The sequence below is a fragment of the Alternaria atra genome (genome assembly GCF_907166805.1).
Source record: "Alternaria atra isolate CS162 genome assembly, contig: 35, whole genome shotgun sequence".
NCBI classification, from domain to species: domain Eukaryota; kingdom Fungi; phylum Ascomycota; class Dothideomycetes; order Pleosporales; family Pleosporaceae; genus Alternaria; species Alternaria atra.
In genome coordinates this window covers 596,022-614,503 of record NW_025091334.1, presented here as the reverse complement: position 1 = coordinate 614,503, position 18,482 = coordinate 596,022, and the positions used below count along the sequence as shown (strand labels likewise).

At 50.6% G+C, this 18,482-nt stretch overlaps 9 protein-coding genes across 9 annotated transcripts; 4 read left to right on the top strand and 5 right to left on the bottom strand.

Annotated features, from left to right (window-relative positions):
* Positions 1-296: 296 nt before the first annotated feature.
* ALTATR162_LOCUS11109 (uncharacterized protein) lies at positions 297-2,141 on the bottom strand (the record flags this gene model as incomplete). The annotated part of the gene is made up of 1 exon (XM_043318751.1): positions 297-2,141. One exon carries the CDS (start codon positions 2,139-2,141, stop codon positions 297-299), a length of 1,845 nt encoding a protein of 614 aa, XP_043174686.1.
* A 256-nt stretch (positions 2,142-2,397) lies between these two features.
* ALTATR162_LOCUS11108 (uncharacterized protein) lies at positions 2,398-3,474 on the top strand (the record flags this gene model as incomplete). The annotated part of the gene is made up of 1 exon (XM_043318750.1): positions 2,398-3,474. One exon carries the CDS (start codon positions 2,398-2,400, stop codon positions 3,472-3,474), a length of 1,077 nt encoding a protein of 358 aa, XP_043174685.1.
* Positions 3,475-3,768: 294 nt separating this feature from the next.
* ALTATR162_LOCUS11107 (uncharacterized protein) lies at positions 3,769-6,340 on the bottom strand (the record flags this gene model as incomplete). The annotated part of the gene is made up of 3 exons (XM_043318749.1): positions 3,769-3,943; positions 3,994-5,882; positions 5,945-6,340. 3 exons carry the CDS (start codon positions 6,338-6,340, stop codon positions 3,769-3,771), a joined length of 2,460 nt encoding a protein of 819 aa, XP_043174684.1.
* Positions 6,341-6,894: 554 nt separating this feature from the next.
* On the top strand, positions 6,895-7,552 carry ALTATR162_LOCUS11106 (uncharacterized protein; the record flags this gene model as incomplete). Its single annotated transcript, XM_043318748.1, has 2 exons — positions 6,895-7,290; positions 7,340-7,552. The coding sequence occupies 2 exons, from the start codon at positions 6,895-6,897 to the stop codon at positions 7,550-7,552; spliced, it is 609 nt and encodes a 202-aa protein (XP_043174683.1).
* A 306-nt stretch (positions 7,553-7,858) lies between these two features.
* On the bottom strand, positions 7,859-8,636 carry ALTATR162_LOCUS11105 (uncharacterized protein; the record flags this gene model as incomplete). The annotated part of the gene is made up of 2 exons (XM_043318747.1): positions 7,859-8,223; positions 8,285-8,636. 2 exons carry the CDS (start codon positions 8,634-8,636, stop codon positions 7,859-7,861), a joined length of 717 nt encoding a protein of 238 aa, XP_043174682.1.
* A 143-nt stretch (positions 8,637-8,779) lies between these two features.
* On the bottom strand, positions 8,780-10,784 carry ALTATR162_LOCUS11104 (uncharacterized protein; the record flags this gene model as incomplete). Its single annotated transcript, XM_043318746.1, has 2 exons — positions 8,780-9,248; positions 9,511-10,784. 2 exons carry the CDS (start codon positions 10,782-10,784, stop codon positions 8,780-8,782), a joined length of 1,743 nt encoding a protein of 580 aa, XP_043174681.1.
* A 689-nt stretch (positions 10,785-11,473) lies between these two features.
* ALTATR162_LOCUS11103 (uncharacterized protein) lies at positions 11,474-13,569 on the top strand (the record flags this gene model as incomplete). Its single annotated transcript, XM_043318745.1, has 3 exons — positions 11,474-11,558; positions 11,610-11,649; positions 11,697-13,569. The coding sequence occupies 3 exons, from the start codon at positions 11,474-11,476 to the stop codon at positions 13,567-13,569; spliced, it is 1,998 nt and encodes a 665-aa protein (XP_043174680.1).
* A 310-nt stretch (positions 13,570-13,879) lies between these two features.
* ALTATR162_LOCUS11102 (uncharacterized protein) lies at positions 13,880-15,640 on the bottom strand (the record flags this gene model as incomplete). The annotated part of the gene is made up of 5 exons (XM_043318744.1): positions 13,880-14,050; positions 14,105-14,501; positions 14,550-14,792; positions 14,845-15,274; positions 15,433-15,640. 5 exons carry the CDS (start codon positions 15,638-15,640, stop codon positions 13,880-13,882), a joined length of 1,449 nt encoding a protein of 482 aa, XP_043174679.1.
* Positions 15,641-16,382: 742 nt separating this feature from the next.
* Positions 16,383-18,460, top strand: ALTATR162_LOCUS11101 (uncharacterized protein; the record flags this gene model as incomplete). The annotated part of the gene is made up of 5 exons (XM_043318743.1): positions 16,383-16,775; positions 17,034-17,109; positions 17,166-17,787; positions 17,843-18,271; positions 18,325-18,460. The coding sequence occupies 5 exons, from the start codon at positions 16,383-16,385 to the stop codon at positions 18,458-18,460; spliced, it is 1,656 nt and encodes a 551-aa protein (XP_043174678.1).
* Positions 18,461-18,482: the final 22 nt, after the last annotated feature.

The following is an 18,482-nucleotide window of genomic DNA, read 5'->3' as shown; positions in this document are numbered from 1 at the left end:
GCCTAGCACGCTGAACTGCGATTGGTGCGTTGTTTCTAACAGGACGCCACAGTCGGAACGACGGGAGCGCACTCCGGCAACATCACTGGCTGTATGTGTTCGCCCAAAGAGAATATCGTGACGCGAACGTGAAGCACAAACTATATGGCAATGACGTCGGAGCCCATTCTTTCGCGTCAGGTAAACTTGCATCTTAGAACATGGGTATGCGATGGTTCTTGAAGCCTGAAGGGAACGCATGAGCTGAGACATGGACACGCTCTTCGACTCGACGACCGGCTAAGCTAAGGGTTTCCTCATATCAACACGAATTCATCAGCCTCGTCTTCCTCCCAATCGACTTTCTCGCCATACATCCAGCTTTCATAGTAACACTGTCCCACGACTGTGTACTCTTTTGCATTTTCGCATCGTCTTAATATTAAAGGGACCGTAGAGCCATGAAGAATGCATATGCAATCGCCTGGCAGGATGGCATCCGGCCCAAGCCCAAACAGCTGCTTGCGGCCGAGAAGAAGTCGCTTGTGCATAAGTCTCAGGTTCGTATGAGAGAATCGCTGTTTGTAGACTTCTTCACCAACGTCGTCGGCTGTATGTGTATCAATGAAGCGTTCGTACATTGAAATCAACTCTTCCGTAGTATGTTGTAGTGGCCCTTCAAGACGCTGTTCGTCTGGATCAAGACCAAAGAGTGTGATGAAAACACGTTCTTTAACAATTTGTGCGTTGGCGGAGGTGTCGACATCCACTGTAGGCATTGATGTTCTTATATTGGAAATCTCCTCGGACAATCGCACATTCTCTAACCCGCTGGTTGCAATCTCTTTACGCGTAACACATGACACGAACTGGACTTCGTCAATAAGACGCCCTCGAACGACCAAGCGCATATCGCCTTCTTGTGTCATTCCAGCCGCTTGGTATAATCGTCCTTTGGCGGCGGCGTACGGGTATTGTTGCGTGTCGCCTATCCTGTAACCTTGCCATCTGTCTTTCGCAGAAGAGACGCACATCCGCCAGTCTATCGCCCAGGAAGGTATCCTGTTGTCCGCACTACCACGTACAAGCCCTAGAAACGCGAGGGAGCCGGTTTCCCTTGCTATTTTTACGCAAAATTTCCGATATGCCTGTGAGGTAGATAGATTGTAGTCCGCAACAGCACGTGAGCCAGAGTGATCCTTTTGTAAAGCCAAAAATGCATAGATGGAGTCCCTTGGGTCGCTTGCCTCGCGTGAAGACGAGAGCCAGAATAGTACATCTAAGAAATCGCCGTATAAAGCATTCTGTTTAGGATCGCCCTGTAGCCACCTACGTGCTGTATCGATGCTTAAAAAGCGATCGACTCCAATGGGATGTGTTAAGAGTGAGTAGATGTCTCGAATGCACGAGTCTGCGGAATACCTGATAAGGAAGATCATATGGTGGAGTATGTATAGATCATATGATGTCGATCCGAAAAGCAGCGTAGGCTGAGTTGACAAAACAATCTCTTGGACAATCCAAGCTCGCTTGAAGTACGGAAGACCGAGGACCCAATCAAGAGCACTGGTGTATTGCGCTTTTGTGTAGGAGTAATGTAGCTCATCTTCTTGACGAAAGATAGCAAGCAGTCTGCTCTCTAATATCTTGAGCATAGGGTGATCCCAGTCAACATCAAGCGGTAGATCGCGTAGATTTTGTATCAAATCAAGTAGCACCGGCGTATGCTTAACAGACATACCAATCCACATTAGCGTACGCTCCGCCTGTCCGTAGACTTGTTGCATAAGAGAAACCTGGTGACTCCGCTCGTTCAGATCGCATTGGTTCACAGCGATCTGATCGATCCATATTCTTCCGCTCGATTTGGTTTGTACTAGTAATTCATGAATATGATTCAGGATATGCACGAGGTGTAGCGTGATTTTAAGAGACCCAGCACCGGCTATAGTGATGGTCGCATAAGTGTTAGTATTCCTGTTAATGGGTTCAAGTTCCTCGTTATCGTAGTCGCTCCATGTGTATGACAGTGCTTCAAATCGCGGCTTCTCTGTGAGATCCACTTCCTCTATCTTATATGACGGCGCGTCTTGGGTGCCTGAGACGGCTAGCACTCTGATGGAAGTACAAGTTGAAAGACCGGAGTATTGGTATGACGTCATATTGAGGGTAGCAAGGTCGGGTTACGTGTCGAAAGGAAGTCGTGCAGCGCGAAAGAAAGCTCAGAAAGCCTTTGAGTGTGCTCAAAAGGCGTGTCAACGAAAAATGCTTGGATGAGATGAGGGTGGGGTCTTGAGAGCTGGTGGAGGCCAGACATCGGACCGTGTGTTAGCGCGTTCGAGCCCCACTAAAATTTCTTTGCAACCTCCAACATCTTCAGCGCGCGGCAACCACCATCACGTCTCCTTCTCAAACATCATGGCCGTCGACAACTCGCTGGAATCGCTTCTCGCGACTCTGACTACATCCATTCAATCCGCCACGGAGGCACTTCCAAATGATGACATCTTGCCACCGAAAGAGGGCATTTCGTTACTGGACGTGAAGAACGAGCTACTTCTGTCCTATCTACAGAACCTCGTTTTCCTTATTCTGCTGAAGCTACGGTCGCGCAAGGGTAACCAGAAAGAGACGGATCTCCATCCTCAAGATGAAGTTGTTCAAAAGCTTGTTGAATTGAGGGTCTACCTAGAGAAGGGTGTGCGACCACTCGAAAGTCGCCTGAAATACCAGATCGACAAAATCCTGAGGACCGCGGATGATGCCACACGACGCAACACCCAAGCCACAGCAAAACCTGTATCCAAGCCAAGAAAGAGCAAGACAGACACCGGATCTGATTCAGACGTCAGCGACGCCGAATCCAACGGCTCCGCGCAAACCGAAGAAGACGAAGACGAAATGGCTTACGGCCCCCGCCGAGCCCAAGTAACCCGCCAAAAGACCGAAGCGGCACAGGAGCGCGCCCGCGAATCAGCAAAGGATGGCATCTACCGCCCACCCAAGATCACCCCCATGGCCATGCCAACGCCCGAAGGTCGCGAGACGCGCCGAGAGCGCCGCCCAGGAAAATCAGCCACCCTGGATGAGTTCATCGCTACTGAGCTCTCCGGTGCGCCCATTGCTGAACCTAGTATCGGAAGCACCATCACGAACGGAGGTCGACACACGAAGTCTGAGCGTGAGCGTCGCGAAGAAAACGAGAGACGCGAGTACGAAGAATCCAACTTCACGCGTCTGGCTCCTGATAGTAAGAAGGAGGCTGCGAAGAAGAAGGCGAGACAGCAGCGTGATGGTGGATTTGGTGGTGAGGAATGGAGAACTTTGGGTGCTGGGATTGATCGTATTGAGCGTTTGACGCAGAAGAAGGGTGGTAATCTGGGAAGTTTGGAGAAGAGCAGGAAGAGGCCTGTTGGAGATGGCCCAAGAGGCTCTGGGTCAGCTGCCGGTGATGCGTTTGAGAAGAGGAGGAAGGTTGTTGGAAGGTACAAGTGAGAGATGATCGATTACTGTGATTTCACGGCGATAGTTAGGAGAAATATTTCCAAAAATCATCATCTGCCATGTACTCATCGCAGCGACTATTTTCATTCATACGTCGTCGTATTGGAGTATTGGGAAAACGCCTATTTTGATCGTGAAAGGTGTCGATAAACGACGCCCATGACCCTAATCCGTCGACGCCAATGCTATGCATTTCATTATGGTAGTCCGGCCCAAATCCATCGACCACTCCCGAAACGCCTGCAAACATATGCTGAGTAGCTGTTCAAAATAGTCCTCTCTCTTCTAAGCGAGATATCTATATGAATCAATCTGCGCTCCTTCTACACGCTCTAGGTATTCGCGCTCAATAAGCGACTCAATGCGCTTCTTGACCATGTTAACCTCAGGCTTGAACTGACCGACCAGCTGACTGAGGGTCTCCGACATGAGCTGTTGATGCGAAAGCTCCTTACGTTGCCTATTCCGTTGTTAGCATGCTTCTGGTCATAGGTTCTGGAAGATACGTACTTCATAATTCGCACAACTGCAGCCTCGATACAGAACCCTCGCGAGTCGTCATTCTTCTTCTCGGTTTCGCGTCGCTCACGATCGCTCTCGACCTTGTTGCCGCCGCTGACGACACCAACCTTGATCTTGACGAATTTGCCCTGGAAACCTTCGTTGAAGGAGAATCGGTCGGTAGGTTTCACATCCTTGGACATGGGCTCCTTGATCAAGATGCGCGTCTTGGGCGCTACGGCAAGCGACTGCAGGTTTCGGATGAGATCACTAGGAGGAATATTGGTCCGAGCTTGGATCTCCTCAAAAGTCAGGCGTTCATCCGTACCAAGCTCGTTGAACAGGAGAAGGACGATCATGCCATATGTCGATACATTCAGGTCGTGCCGACGTTCCTTGAAAGATCCATCCTTTTGGGCGACCTTGGGGAAGACAGCCTTGATGTCCGCCGATCCCATATTGGGGAGCCAAGTAAGCTGTCGTCCGGAGTGCTTCTGGCTGTAGAACTTCTCAAAGCCGCGTTTGAGTTTGTCTACGACAAGAGGGTAGTTGCATCGCGGTCGTTTATCCTCTTCGTCTGCGGCTGCGCCACCCATAGTCTCAAGAGGCCATGTCATGCTGGTCAGGACATTGATGGATAGCTCGATGCGCTTCGGGTCCTTCTCTCCGAGACCTTCTACATGCTTCTTGAAGCCGGCGGTAAGCTCTTCAGAAATAGTCATGTCCTTGAACATGGCCTCCAGCTTCAGCGTAAAGTTGTTGCCGAGTTCGATCTTCATCTTCGAGATCATCTGCTTCTCGACTTCGTTGCTGATAGACTTATTCATCAACAGACGTCGGCACAAGTGCTTCTTGTAGTAGCGCTCGAAAAGGTCCTTGTCCTGTACGTATCGTAGTAGGATAATAGCTTTCTCTAGAACAGCATCGATCTCAGACTCAGTCTTGCCTTTGATACCCTTCTTCATGTTTTCGTCGATGAAGAGAGAGATGTATTCGGATGATCGTGGAAACGTCACCGAGTTGATGAACTCGGAGAAACTCGCTGTCTGCGCCTGTTGCAGCAGTGGGTCGCACTCGAATGACTCCCGCCAAATCTTGTCAAAACGGTCTTTCAAGGCAAGGACATCCTCGACCCATTTGATCGCAGCGACAGTCTGCTGGTTCAGACTCTTGTCTTGCGCAGCGCCCTTACCCTTATCGGCGGAGTCGGCAACAGGTACAACGGCGGGCGCTTGCGATGCCGCGATTGCATCCTTGTTGATGTCTGAACCCATTTCGACGATTCGCCGTTGAATGGCTCGGGTAGTTTCAATCTTCTTTTCGTCTACCCGCGCGTTCAAGTCGTAGATCAGGTTCAGCTCTTCTAACCTATGATTGTCGATCATGAAGCGTACACCGCTCTCCATCTCTACGAGCTCGTGTATCCGGTTCTTGATCAGCTCGTCCTCCACGACCTTCTGAATCTTGGGCCCGGTACCCTCCAAAAGTGTCTGCTTGCAGCGCTCGTCCTCTTCATAGATCCTACGTCGCGCGTGTTTGCAATATGCGCCAGCGTGCGACTCGCGAAGTAGGAGTTCCGATTCTCCATGGTAAAAGATCCTACTGGTTTCAAGATACTCTTTCTCGAAAGACGTGTTGTAAAGTCGCTGCTCTTCTGCCTCCACCTCGCCCTCATGTAGGCCCTCCAGCATCCACACGCAGGACTTGATAAGCTGCTTGTCAATGACGTCGCCATCGCGTTCCATCTGTATCTGGTCGAGGATAATGTGATTCAGCAGGCTAATGATCGCTCGAGCGTCGGTTGGGGAGATTTTGGAGTTGAGGATTTCGTCGCGGAACAGGACCATGGCGGCGTTGTAGATGGATGGTCGCCTGTGGTCTGCACAATAGACACGATCCTTGTACGGTTCCAGGTTAGCTATTGTCCTCTGCTCAAATAATTGAAGGAGTGTCATCTTACCATGTACATGAGCACATCTGCTAGCATGCTCGTGCAGATTTGGTGGTCGCTCCATGCCTGTTTCAAGCCTTTGAGAAACTTCTCGCCTGCTACACGTCGCTCATTCGGTGTAGTTCCCCCAACACTCTGCGCGTTTACGAGGAGATTCGGTGAGAGTAACTGCGAGATGGAGGCTCGGACCTCAGTGCTCAACCAGTTTCGCTCGAATTCGTGGACTTTCTCGTACAGCGCCTCGCCTTTCTTTTTCAAGACGATGCGGTAGGCATGGCGGTATAGTTCCTCGTACGATAGCTTGGACGCATTCTTCGTGTGGATTTCTCTAAAGGCCGCCTCGATGGTGGCCCACGTGTTCTCGAAGTCGATTTCGTCGCCGTGCAGGCCCTGCGAACGTGCCATTGTCAGTGTTGGGTCTACATAGTGGAGAGTCTATCTATGACAGCGAAGGGGAGCGGCAAAGACTAGGGCGCGATGAAGGTGAAGGCGAAAGGGTAATACATACCCTCCTTGGCGGCCGTATCCGCTGTCTGCCTCGTCCTGCGATCATGGTTGCTCCTGCCTTCTCTTGATTGTATGGAGTTCAGAGCTTCAGGGCTCGGTGCGGTTGGAAGTTGAAGAAGGCTGGTGGTGGAGAGGCCTGGTGTGGTGTAGATGGAGAGGAAATAACGGTGTTTCAGGGGCAAGTTTGAGCCCTAACACGCAGCAAGGCTAAGGTGACGGTGAAAGAATGGCACGTGTGGCGGCAGACGCGAGTGATGGTGATGTTCCAGTATCGGGCTTGTTGCGGGCGGCTGGTCCCCGCCGAACGGAAGCTCGCCGTCGTCATGGCTTGGCACTCGGTCAATTATTCTTTGCCCGCTGCACTTCCGTTCGTCATACTTCACACGTCGTTTCACAGCTGCCAGCTTTGTATGTTGCTATCTTTGACTCGTATCTGTTCGAAATACACTACTATGCGCTCTTCCTCCTCTTTGTTGCGCGGCATCGCCCGAAGCACTGCGCCTCGAACTGCACGCATTTCCCATGTCGAGCGCATTCAAGCGCCTTCAAAGCGCCTCTTCCACACACCACGAACGTCAGCTGCCATACGCCCTTCACCCATACTATCACGAGCGCGGATACCTTGTACAGTCCGCTTTGAGTCAAACGCAGCCTCTCCCACGTCCACGAATGCGCCAGACTCACGACTGGAACGCGAACAAGTCCCGTCATACGAACTCACTTTCACATGCAACGCCTGCAAGACGCGCTCATCGCATCGTCTGTCCAAGCAAGGATACCACCATGGGACAGTCTTGATACAATGTCCGGGTTGCAAGAACAGGCATCTGATTGCCGATCATCTCAAGGTATGTCCAGAGAACATACCAAATGGCAATGTAGTCTAACGACTAGCAGGTATTCTCAGACAAGTCCGTCACAATTGAAGACCTCATGCGGGAGAAAGGCAGCCTAGTCAAGAAAGGTTCTTTGAGTGCAGAAGGCGACGTTGAATTCTGGGACGACGGAAGCACCACGCCTCGGTCCGCACAATTCCACGCCGAATCGAAACCCAAGGGTGATAATCGCCTCGCTGCGCAGCCTGAGCCACCGAAGTCCTCGAAAGACTGAACGCTATCCACTCGAAATAAGCACGTTCTCCGTCAACATAATCAGTTCTTCGTACAATAGCTGGCAACCTGTATAACATTGTTTGAACATCATTCAGGAGTTTTCGTCGCGAAGCCAGATGTCCAAGGTGACCGGGCGTAGTTCGATCACGCATAGTCCTGGGATATTTTTATTTCATCTGCACATATAAAGAAGTGCTCACGGTGTTGCTAGAATTACTTCAGCTCAAGATCTCGCTTCCTTCCTCATAGTGGTATATCTACCCCCACCGCCTTCCGTCTCCTTACCTCAAGTTTCACCATCGGATCAACAACTTTGTACACACCTAACTGATAGTGACTTAACTTCATACCCCTCTGCAAGCCGGATGTCGTACTTGAGCAGTATATGAGCCAGAGCGAGTTTCAACTCGTTGCTCGCAAAAAGGCGTCCGGGGCAGAGGTAACGACCACCGCCAAACGCACTAAACTCCGGGCCGGATTGGACAAACTGACTAGCTTTATCGCCTGCTTCACGCTTGCGCAGGAAGCGGTAGCCGTCGAAGCGGTCTGGCTCGGCATAAACAGCGGGATCCCATAGGTTTGTAGAGTCGACCATGATGTGCGACGCAGTGGGTATCCTTTCGCCGCTGGGAAATGTGACTTCTTCCAGAGCGACGCGCTCGAGGCTCACTGAGTTGGGGTATATGTCAACTTTGATACAGAGTACAGATGTAGAGGATAGAGATCGTACCCAAGGGAGCCGATTGTCGCTGCGACTCTTTCAGCACGCTGTCTATAAGAACCATGGAAGACGTGGCGGCGACTGATACCCCATGTGTGGAGATCTGTTGCGAAACTTCTTCCCTCAGTGGCTCGACGAGGTCGGGATGGGCAGCCAGATCGAGCAAGACTTGGCGGAGAAGCTCACTCGTTGTGAATCGCGCGGACATCGCTAGCGATAATTGGATATCGCCTGCTTCAGCTTTTCCACTCGATGCAGTTTGCGTCCATGCAAGCGCGTGGTTGTATTCCAGTGGCAATCTACCTCCCAGCTTCGTCTTCTCAGCTTCTTCTCGTCTCCTTTCGAGTACCTCGTTCATCATAGCACGGACTTGAACTACGTATTTACGACAAGTGATTGCATTTGGGAGGAATCTTGAACAATGGGTTTCGACCAAGCGGGATATCCATGGAGCTCGCTCACAGCGGAGAAGTAAGCACCGACGTAGCCCTGCACAATATCCAATCACTCCGCACCGTCGCTCTTTTCCGGACCAACGAAGACTGAAGATGCTGCGCTTGCCATGATACCGGTAGTGTCCTTTTGCCAGTCGATTGTATGCCAGCTTTTCTCGTTGCCCCAGTGGATTTCGAGAGCTTTTACCACACTCGCATTTATCACGGGCATCAAGCTGTCGTTCTGACCTAGTTTGGTTTTAATCATGTCCATGAGCATGTTGCCAGAATGGAGGAGAGTCAATCCTTCGAATCCGGGAGAGTCTGCATAGAAGTCTTGTCGGACAAGCTCTCTGTGATCGAGATCTTTATTGGACTTGACCCAATCGGTGAGCGATGATGGGAGTACGATCTTGCGGCTATTGTGGCTTGCGAGAGTGATCGGGCCTCGAGATTTGATAAGACCTTTGGCGATTAACGTGGCGGCATTTGTGCTGTATTCGCGATTCGCCTTGCGGCCAAGGAGATCGCTGAGATGGCTATTGATGATGGGAAAGACCGGTCAACATCTTGGGTGGAAAAGGTATGCGCTAGTGAAAACAATGACGAGTGTCCATGTGTGGACGCTGAATAGGGCTTCTGGGAGCATGCTCGTTCGGCAACTGCAAGACGGTGCAAAGGCTGAACCAAACAGATGTTCGTGTATTCTCTGATATCAGGCGAGACTTCTTAAAACAAAACCAAGGCTCTTCAGTAATGCGACTTGACGCAGAATGACCCATCATGAGTATTCAATAATACCTCGCCCCATATACATTCTTTCGCTTGAACCATGGCCATGCATAGACACCACCACCAGGTAGATGCCCTCTCCGCTGCTTGTAACCCTTGCATATGACGCCTTCAATCGGATCGCCAATCGTAGGCACACTCTCCTCACCACCATATGTCGAGTATGCGCCTTTGATAGGATGTTCCCACTTTCCCCATTCCATCTCCATCCAAGGTATCGAAAAGATCGTGTTCGGATATCTGATCATGACTTGCGGGATCACAAATTCTTCGCGCGCAGTATACATATCATTCGCATCCATGTCATCCACAGTCTGCATGAAGCGCACAGCAAAGTTGAGCATACCTATGGAGCTGCCTACCCAGTTACCTGCGATGAAGTGTTGACACATCCATGACTTCTTTGGATCCGTCCAGGCTGGGTGGTTGATGTCTTTGATCCCGTACGCGAGAGACTGCATATACTCGCCGATGACGACGCCTGACTCACGGCTGAGACTGATACTACGATCGAACTTTTTGGGAGAGAGCTTGTGGGAAATGATCTCGGTCCAGTATTCTCCATCCTCGTTCTTAGGACCGTACTCGCCGAATACTCCGGCATCAACGTACATCCACCGCTCTGAGCCGAATGGGTTTCGCATTACGGCATCGTAGGTTATGAACACTTTGGCATTGTATACGGCGCTACGATGCGCATGATTGTAACAGTCTTCAGGCTCCCAGCCAAGGACGCCGACTTTGCGATCGAAAGCAGAGAAGATTTTTGGCTGGACGTGAGTGAAGTTGTGCTTTTGATGAATGTTGTTCGGCATGTCCCATATTGACTCATAGTCATCGATCACGTACCAGTGCTTGTCGTCGCGAAGGCCGCGGATCGTTGGAGAGATCGATGGGGGAGCGTAGATTATAACTTGCTCTTTCAAGGCTGCTAACCGCTTGATCCGTTCTAGGTAGATCTCAACTGGACGCCGAGTTGTACTCTCCGGTTCATTGGCAGGATAGAATATTGCAACCAGGGTTGTAGCCTCTTGTCGAATGGGTTCAATGAGGGGCTGCATTCTGTAAAGTAGCTTCTCGCTTCGAAGCCCATGGAATTTGGCTTGCCATTCTGCGACATGTCGACCGTACGGAGCAGTTGTAGGGGCCAAATAGGATGTAGGGTTCAGTTTTGATGTTTTAGGGAAAGCGAATAGTGGTGAGTCGATCGGAGTTATATCGAGAGCGTGGTTAAGAAATACAGTCTCTCGTGCTGTCGGTTCGTCAATCACAGCGTGAGGCATCGCTGTCGTGGCCCAGAAGCTTCAGTGAGGCTCCTGAAATTTCCGTAAGTTGAACAAATTTCTGATTCTCGACAACTCTCAACGTTACTGAGACCTCTAGATATACTTACCCATCCCGCTCCACGCATGTAAGAAGCCGAAACTATGTGGACCATCAGGCTGAGAGCTAACACTATACAGGCCATCAGGCTGCCTCAGCCTTGAGTTCAGCCTTGAGTCATAAATGACGGCGCAAGACTTCCTACATGCCTGTACATAGGGAAGCGATGTTCGATCCGGATACGAAATGAAAATGTGCTGCGATACTACCATTTTTGTCATTGCGAGGCATTGGTATTGGATGGCGGCGTGACCTCGTCACTGCCGATTATCACTGAAAAGCTTTGGCACTGGTTGGTGGCGCGGCTACGTCATTACTGATTGGTGGTCATACACGCGTAGATCAGATAAGATAGCCCAACCAGTTACCCGAGCATAACAGATGCCACTCCCGGGAATACGACAGACCTTGATAGGCGGGTAGGAAGGCTGCGTGTCATTATCACATATTAGCTACCTGGTATCATAGCACGAACACGTCAGTCTGGGTCGGCGTTTATGTATGTACTGCTTTCCGTTTACAGGTGGTGTGTTGGGTCTCAACAAGACAGCTTCACCGGTTGAGAGTGTACCAGATCCTTCAGCACAAGATGAAGGAAGTCTTGGTAGTGGGTTGGAGAAGGCTGTTTCAAGGGGACATGTGGTATCTACGTGTGCAAGCAGCAGTATTCATAAGTAGGGTTTGATTTCCGTATAGTACAACTTAACCTGCTAATCACTCCACAGTATTCTACCTAGGTACTTGCCATACGCACACCAAATCTAAGTAGCCATGCAACTCTCAAACAAACCAACGAGTAACTCAATCACAAGAAGCCAAGAGAGGCGGAAATCTCAGCATGACGAGCTAGGCTGGACATGCCTTCCATCTGTCCGCAATTTCCGAGCCTTGCTCAACAACGCCACAGCCAAGATCCTTCCAAACTTTCTGCGAAGCCAGTTCGTCACCAAGACCTATCAGTACGAGAAACTCTCATCGGCATCACATACCCGCCATCTCACCCTTTTGCCAGCTCAGGACTCGAATGATAGCCTTAAAATCGTTCTAGGAAGTGCATGTCCTGAGGATTGCCCTCCATTCGAGGCCGTTTCTTACGTATGGGGTAGCGACCAAAAGGTGTCGCAAGTTTACTGTCGCAAGCATGTTATCCCGATAACTGCTAGTCTTGATGCAGTCCTACGCTGTCTTCGTTTACCCAACGCGGAGCGAACAATCTGGGTAGACGCAATCTGCATCAATCAGGCGGATATTGGCGAGAGAAGCCAACAGGTAGCTATGATGGGCCGAATCTACGCTGTCGGAGAACGAACGATCATACATCTAGGTACAGACCCTGATGGTCATGCAGAAGCTGTGGCTTCTTTGCTCGAAGAGATAACTCAGCAAATTGAGCACCAGGGTGGGAGCCTCATCGACTCACGATTTGTTCCACAACTAGCTATGGATGATCCACTCAGTACCGACCAGAGATGGAAATCGTACAAGATTATGGTGGCTCATGACTGGTTCTCGAGAACCTGGACTGTCCAAGAGGCTGCCTTGGGTGACGACCCCTATATACTTTGGGGCACTAGAAAGATCCCTTGGTTGCGAGTCACGGGCGTTAATCAATGGCTTCTGAGCAAAGCTCGACACGTATGGTTTCATCTTAAACCATGGCTTAATGATGTACATGGCCGTGGTTTCTGGATGGAGGAGTTCCCGATGCCTAACTTCGTCGAAACCCTTGCAAGAGCGAAAACCCTCCATTGCAAAAATGACCGGGACCGTATATATGGTTTCCTGGGCTCTCCAAAGGCCATAGTCGGCCCAGAAAAAGAAATTGTATTGGTTCCAGACTATGCGAAGGAGTACCGCAAAATATATCAGGACTTTGCTGTCTCATGGTTGAGTAAAACGCAAGATTTAGCATTGCTTTCAGCTATTGAGCACCGGGATGATACAATTCGGAGTGACGTGCCATCCTGGGTGCCAAGGTGGGACGTTACACTTTCGACCAACTACTATGGGCTCTTTAGCCCCGGCTTCGATGCTTCAAAAGGATTTCCGGTGACTCCGCCTGATCCAACCTTTGGAGATGAGTTGAGAGTCACAGGTGTCGTCTTCGATACTATCACCTGGCGATCAGATATGCTGCCAAACGACGAAGAATGGGCGGCGCCTGGACTAGGTATTGAGAAAGAGTTAGTTGATGCCTGGAAATATCTTGCTGAACTTCAAGCTCCAGGTAGTCACTTACCATATGTCCTAGCTTTTGTTAGAACACTGTGCCGCCAGGCGTACGGAGATGATACCTTGGGATTTCATCCCGACGAGGCTGCATTCGCCCTCGCTCTTTGTCGCCAAAGCTTGTGCTTTGGCGATGTAGATGAGTCTGACTTGGAGAAGGCGGCAATAGGCGGGAATGCGGAGGCTTTTACGACGCACGCTGGCATCTGGGCTGGACAACGCAGCATAATGCTTACCAAGACCGGGAGGTATGCGCTAGCATCGGCAATTACGCAGAAGGGTGATGAATGTTGCATTTTCACGGGAATGCCAGTTCCAGTGGTTGTGAGGCCAGCAGAAGAGCTTGAGCGTTACGAGTTTATCGGCGAGGCATTTGTGCTTGGGATGATGCACGGGGAATTGCATGATCAGCAGGCGGTCAGTGGCATAGAAGTGCAGCGCATGATCTTGGTATGAATGTGATCGGCCGGACGGGGTAAAGACGCGAGATTGAATATTGAATGAAGAAGAAGTAAAAGGGAAGCGAGCCAAAAGAAAAACAAAAACATACAACAGCGGGGATTCGCTAGTGGTCACCCACCTAATTACTAATCCGCCGGTACACTGCTTGTATATGGCTGAGCGGACGGGAAGCCTAATTTTCAGTGTCCTATGGTCGTATGTGGAAGAAAATGAAAAAAACAACTTTATAATCCGTAGTTTAGCAGCTGCGGTCGTGTGAAAATAGTGTGGGGAACGTCCATGTCGCGGCGAGTTTCCGTCTCTATCAATAGGCGTAGAACATTGTAGTCTCAGAGTTTGAGCTCTTGATCCTCCTATTCTCCCGAATTAACCACCAGCGCATGAACCACGCGCCCGCCGCACACATCAGTGCCATACCAGCACTCATCGACAAGGGGAAGACGAACCGCGGCTCCGACCATTCTGGCCAGATATACTGTTAAGCTTCAGTCAATTTATTCACAACAAGCGACGGATATGCTAAACTTACGGGAGTCCAGATCAAGCTGAGGGTAGCCGCGACGTTGGCGATAGCCAAAGCAGCAGATTTCTTCTCCCTCGTCTGCCCACACGTCGAGGACACCCATCCAAGGATAATGCTGTTAACGCCGTACGTGCCAATAGTGAAAACGCACATGGCGAAGTATCTCGCGCCTACATTGATAGTCGCGCAGCCAAGCACGAATCCAAAGACAGCCACGCCTTTAGCGATGGTAATGTGCCAGGTGCGCTCGTTGTAATGACCAGATGATATGGCCCATGCGACGGAGAATGCCCCTGCTATCAAGTACGGTGGGCATGTTAATACAAGTGTGACTTCCTGTGAAAAGCCTAGCGTATTAACAATCGTCGGCATGAAGTTTTTGAATCCGTTGGTCGCGATGTGACTAGACAATGTTAGAGACGGTGAATGTAGCGGAACCGTTGGAACTGACAGGTGTTGCATGTATACGAATACCCAAACTTTAGGGTCGCGGATAGCTTCCTTGAGGCCGGCAAGCATGGAGACGTCGGCGGAGTGGCCAACCGTGTCTCTTGCCACCCGAGCGTGCGCAAGTTGGCGTTCTTCGGGGTTGAGCCACCATGTGATTAGAGGCTCGTCAGGGAGGATAAAGCAGGCTGCTACGGCGATGACAAAGGTGACGATTCCCTGTATTATGAAAAGCCACCGCCATCCGCTGTTGTTGTCAATAGATGTTTCACATGTGCTGCGTACATGGGGGGTCATACCTGATGCCATGGACGTTATCGAGTTTGAAGACGCCAAGGGCAATGAGTCCTGCAAAGGACGACGCGAGGATGTTGCCAGAATAGAGAATGCTGATGCGTGTCGCAATCTCCTTTCTCGTGTAAAAGATGCTTAAGAGGTAGAGTGCTCCTGGGTAGTACGGGGCCTCGACTACGCCCAAGAAGAAGCGCACAAGCACGATGCCGGTGTAGTTGTGCACGATGGCCGTAAGTCCACTTACAATCGCCCAGCCCATCATGCAGATACCCATGTACCACGAAGGTCTTACCCGAGTGATAATCATGTTGCTAGGTATTTGTCCAAGGATGTATCCGACGAACAGGAGAGAAATAGCAGTGCTATATTGGGAACTGGTGAGTCCGAGGTCCTTTTGAAAGCCATTGAGACGAGCGAGAGTGATGGCGTTGCGGTCTAGGTAGTTGTTAAACATGAATTCTCCGAACGATAGCTTCATAATATTACAGAAGCTTTTACAGATTCTTACCTAAGTAGTTAAGCCAGTACATGAGCCAGAGCATAGGCTAAATTGGAATCTTAGTTGGTTTTTGAAAGGTATGCAGAGGGCTAACTTGCCATGATCCAGATGTCCAACTTCCTAACGAGCTTCTTCTCCTCGGGGCTTGTCTTGGCCACGGCCCCAGAATAGTCAGCTTTAACCTGAACCTTCTCCTCATACTCAGTATGCTGGTCCTGGAATTTCTCATCGATGGGGTCTGCGGTGTGATCTGGCACGGAAGATCCTAGACCCTCCACGGGCTCGGATTGCTGTACCGCCATGGTAGTGTCGATAAGAAGTTTCACAACGATGAGAGAAGGACAGAAGGCCGGGACGATGGCAACTTGTAGAAAACGTATGGCCCTGTCGATGGCATGGAGATTTATATGGAATCTTGTTCATTTACCCCGCGTATCAGAACCCTAGCTTTTCTCCACATGTTTATCCCCCGGAAAATGGGGTCCTCACATAAGATATCAGGCACTAAAGACAAGCTTGGGGCGCTAAGATCACAGTTTAGGTAACCTGACTCGCTGTGGCGGGCCACCCTCGGCAACGCGGTCCCGAGCAAGCTTGAGTGTGGACTGCTCGGCGACAACGACGCTCGGCGTACCTTCGCCGAACGACGTCCCCATGTAACTATTCCGCAGCTAACACGTCCACCGAGAGGTGCAAATACGTCAAGATCGTAGTTAATGTGGTGTCAATGTTTCTGGCTAACTGATTGCGGCCGGTTTCTGGCACTCTCGAAACTGTCGTTTAGTCGCTTCAATGGGCATAAGAGCGACACAGGCTGGGCCGAAATACGGAGAAGTTTTGTCAGCTACATTGATCCAGGATTCTTTTTCACGCAGATAAGAATCTAGCCAAAACATTGGCATCATTGTACACATGATCGATCCGTCCGAGTGAACGTGTAACAGCAACGTTCCCGACCACTACGACAACGAGCAATTGAGAGGCCGTACTCGACCAGTTTCGAGAAAGAAACCTCCAGCCTGTTCTTCCCATATCATATTTACCATGCGCACGCGTCTAGCACCGCAACGCGGCATCCGCATAGGCAACGTCTCTGGTGCGACCGGCGATGCTCCCCATGCCATGCTCCGCATGGCACAGACGGGCGATGTCGACTTCATCACCGGGGACTGGCTATCCGAGATGAACATCGCCTGGAACGCTATAGCCAAAGCCAGTGATCCGTCCCAAGGCTACGAAGTCGGTTTCCTGTCACAGCTCGAAGAAAGCATCGACATTATCGTTGAGAAGAAGATCAAGGTCGTTACAAACGCGGGCGCATTGAACACGGAGGGGCTACGGGAGAAGGTTCGAGAGCTTTGTACGAAGAAAAGGTACGGGCATTTAAGAATCGCGGCGGTGCTGGGGGATGATGTCACGGCGGAGGTTGTGGAGATGGTACGCAGGGCACCGGGTGAGAAAGGAAGCGGGTTTGGGCATTTAGATCACAGCGACCAGTTCCTGGTGGAGTGGGCGAAGAGTTTTGATGAACCAGCGAGTGCGGTGGCGTATATTGGGGCTTGGGGGCATTGTAGAGGCGTTGAGGAAGGGGGCCGATATTGTACTGTGTGGGAGAGTTACGGATGCGTCTCCAGTGGTATGTTTGGCTATAGTTGTCTTGTCTTCTTTGCGAGGTCACTGACTTGACTAATGTAGATTGGTGCAGCAGCCTGGTGGCACGACTGGAAGCAAGACTCCTTCGATGAGTTGGCTGGGGCGCTTGTTGCGGGGCGTAAGTCGAGAGCAGTCATGTTCTGTACTGTCATTCAGCACTAACACTGGATGTAGATCTGATCGAATGCGGACCTTACGTTTGTGGCGCAAAATTTTCGGGCTTCAAGGATCTTCTTCCAGGGTTGGTCGACGTCGGCTTTCCCATTGCTGAGGTCATGCGCAACGGATCCAGCTACATAACAAAACAGGAGGATCTCGGCGGCAAAGTTACTGCTGCAAATGTCACCGCGCAGCTGTTATATGAGCTCCAGGGTGAGATGTATCTGAACCCAGACGTAGTCGCCGATATACGCACCGTCCATATCACGCCCACAGCCGAGCCGCGACGGGAAGTTCTTGTCAGCGGAGTGAAGGGCTATCCACCACCGCTTACCACAAAGGTCATGGTCGCAGCTCCAGGAGGATATCAAGCTGAAACTATCTACTATCTCAACGGCCTCGATATCTCGGAAAAGGCGGAGATGATGAAGCGACAGCTGACGAGCATTTTCCAGGGTCATCGGTTCAGTAAACTGTCCATGGAGCTTTACGGCGGCCAGGCGCTTGATCCAAAATCCCAGGCAGCGGGTACAGCTATGTTGCGAGTCTTCGTGCAAGCGAAAAGGAAAGAAGACATTGCGGCGAGCAATTTCCGGATCCCCATCTACTCCCTTCGTATGCAGAGCTATCCCGGTAAGTCAGAAATGCATAAGAGGCGCATCTCTCAATATTAGCAATCTGACCTATGGCAGGCTATCACATGAACTTGGACTTCCGCTCAATGGATCCCAAGCCTTTCATGGAGATTTTCCTACAACGATACCGATCAGTCAAATCAACCACAGAATGCGGCTGGACAACGAGCCCATAATATACGCCCCGTCTCCACCCATGTTCGCCGAATACCCACAGCTGCGACCATCATACGAAACTGCAACGGCCCTGGATTTGCGGTCGTTTGGCCTCTCATCAAAAGCCCCATTGGGCGCCATTGTTCATGCAAGATCTGGCGACAAAGGCAACAATTCGAATGTTGGGTTCTTTGTCAGGTATGCCGACGAGTACCCATGGCTGCAGAGCTTTCTGACGGTGGAGCGGCTGTGTGTTCTGTTCGAAGATGATTGGAAGGACGGGTATAAAGCCGAGAGGTGTGAGTTTCCAAACATTCTCGCTATTCACTTGTAAGTACCTGGAAACCTATGCAAGAAGATACTTTATTGACTGAACTGTACAGCCGAGTACTCGATTTCTTAGATGGTGGTATTGCCAGCAGCTCACGCATTGACGGACTCGGCAAAGGCATCGGGGAATATTTGCGAAGCAAGGTTGTAGATATTCCGATTAGATTTCTCCAACGGGGTTACATATAAACTGGAGAGTACAGGCGTCATG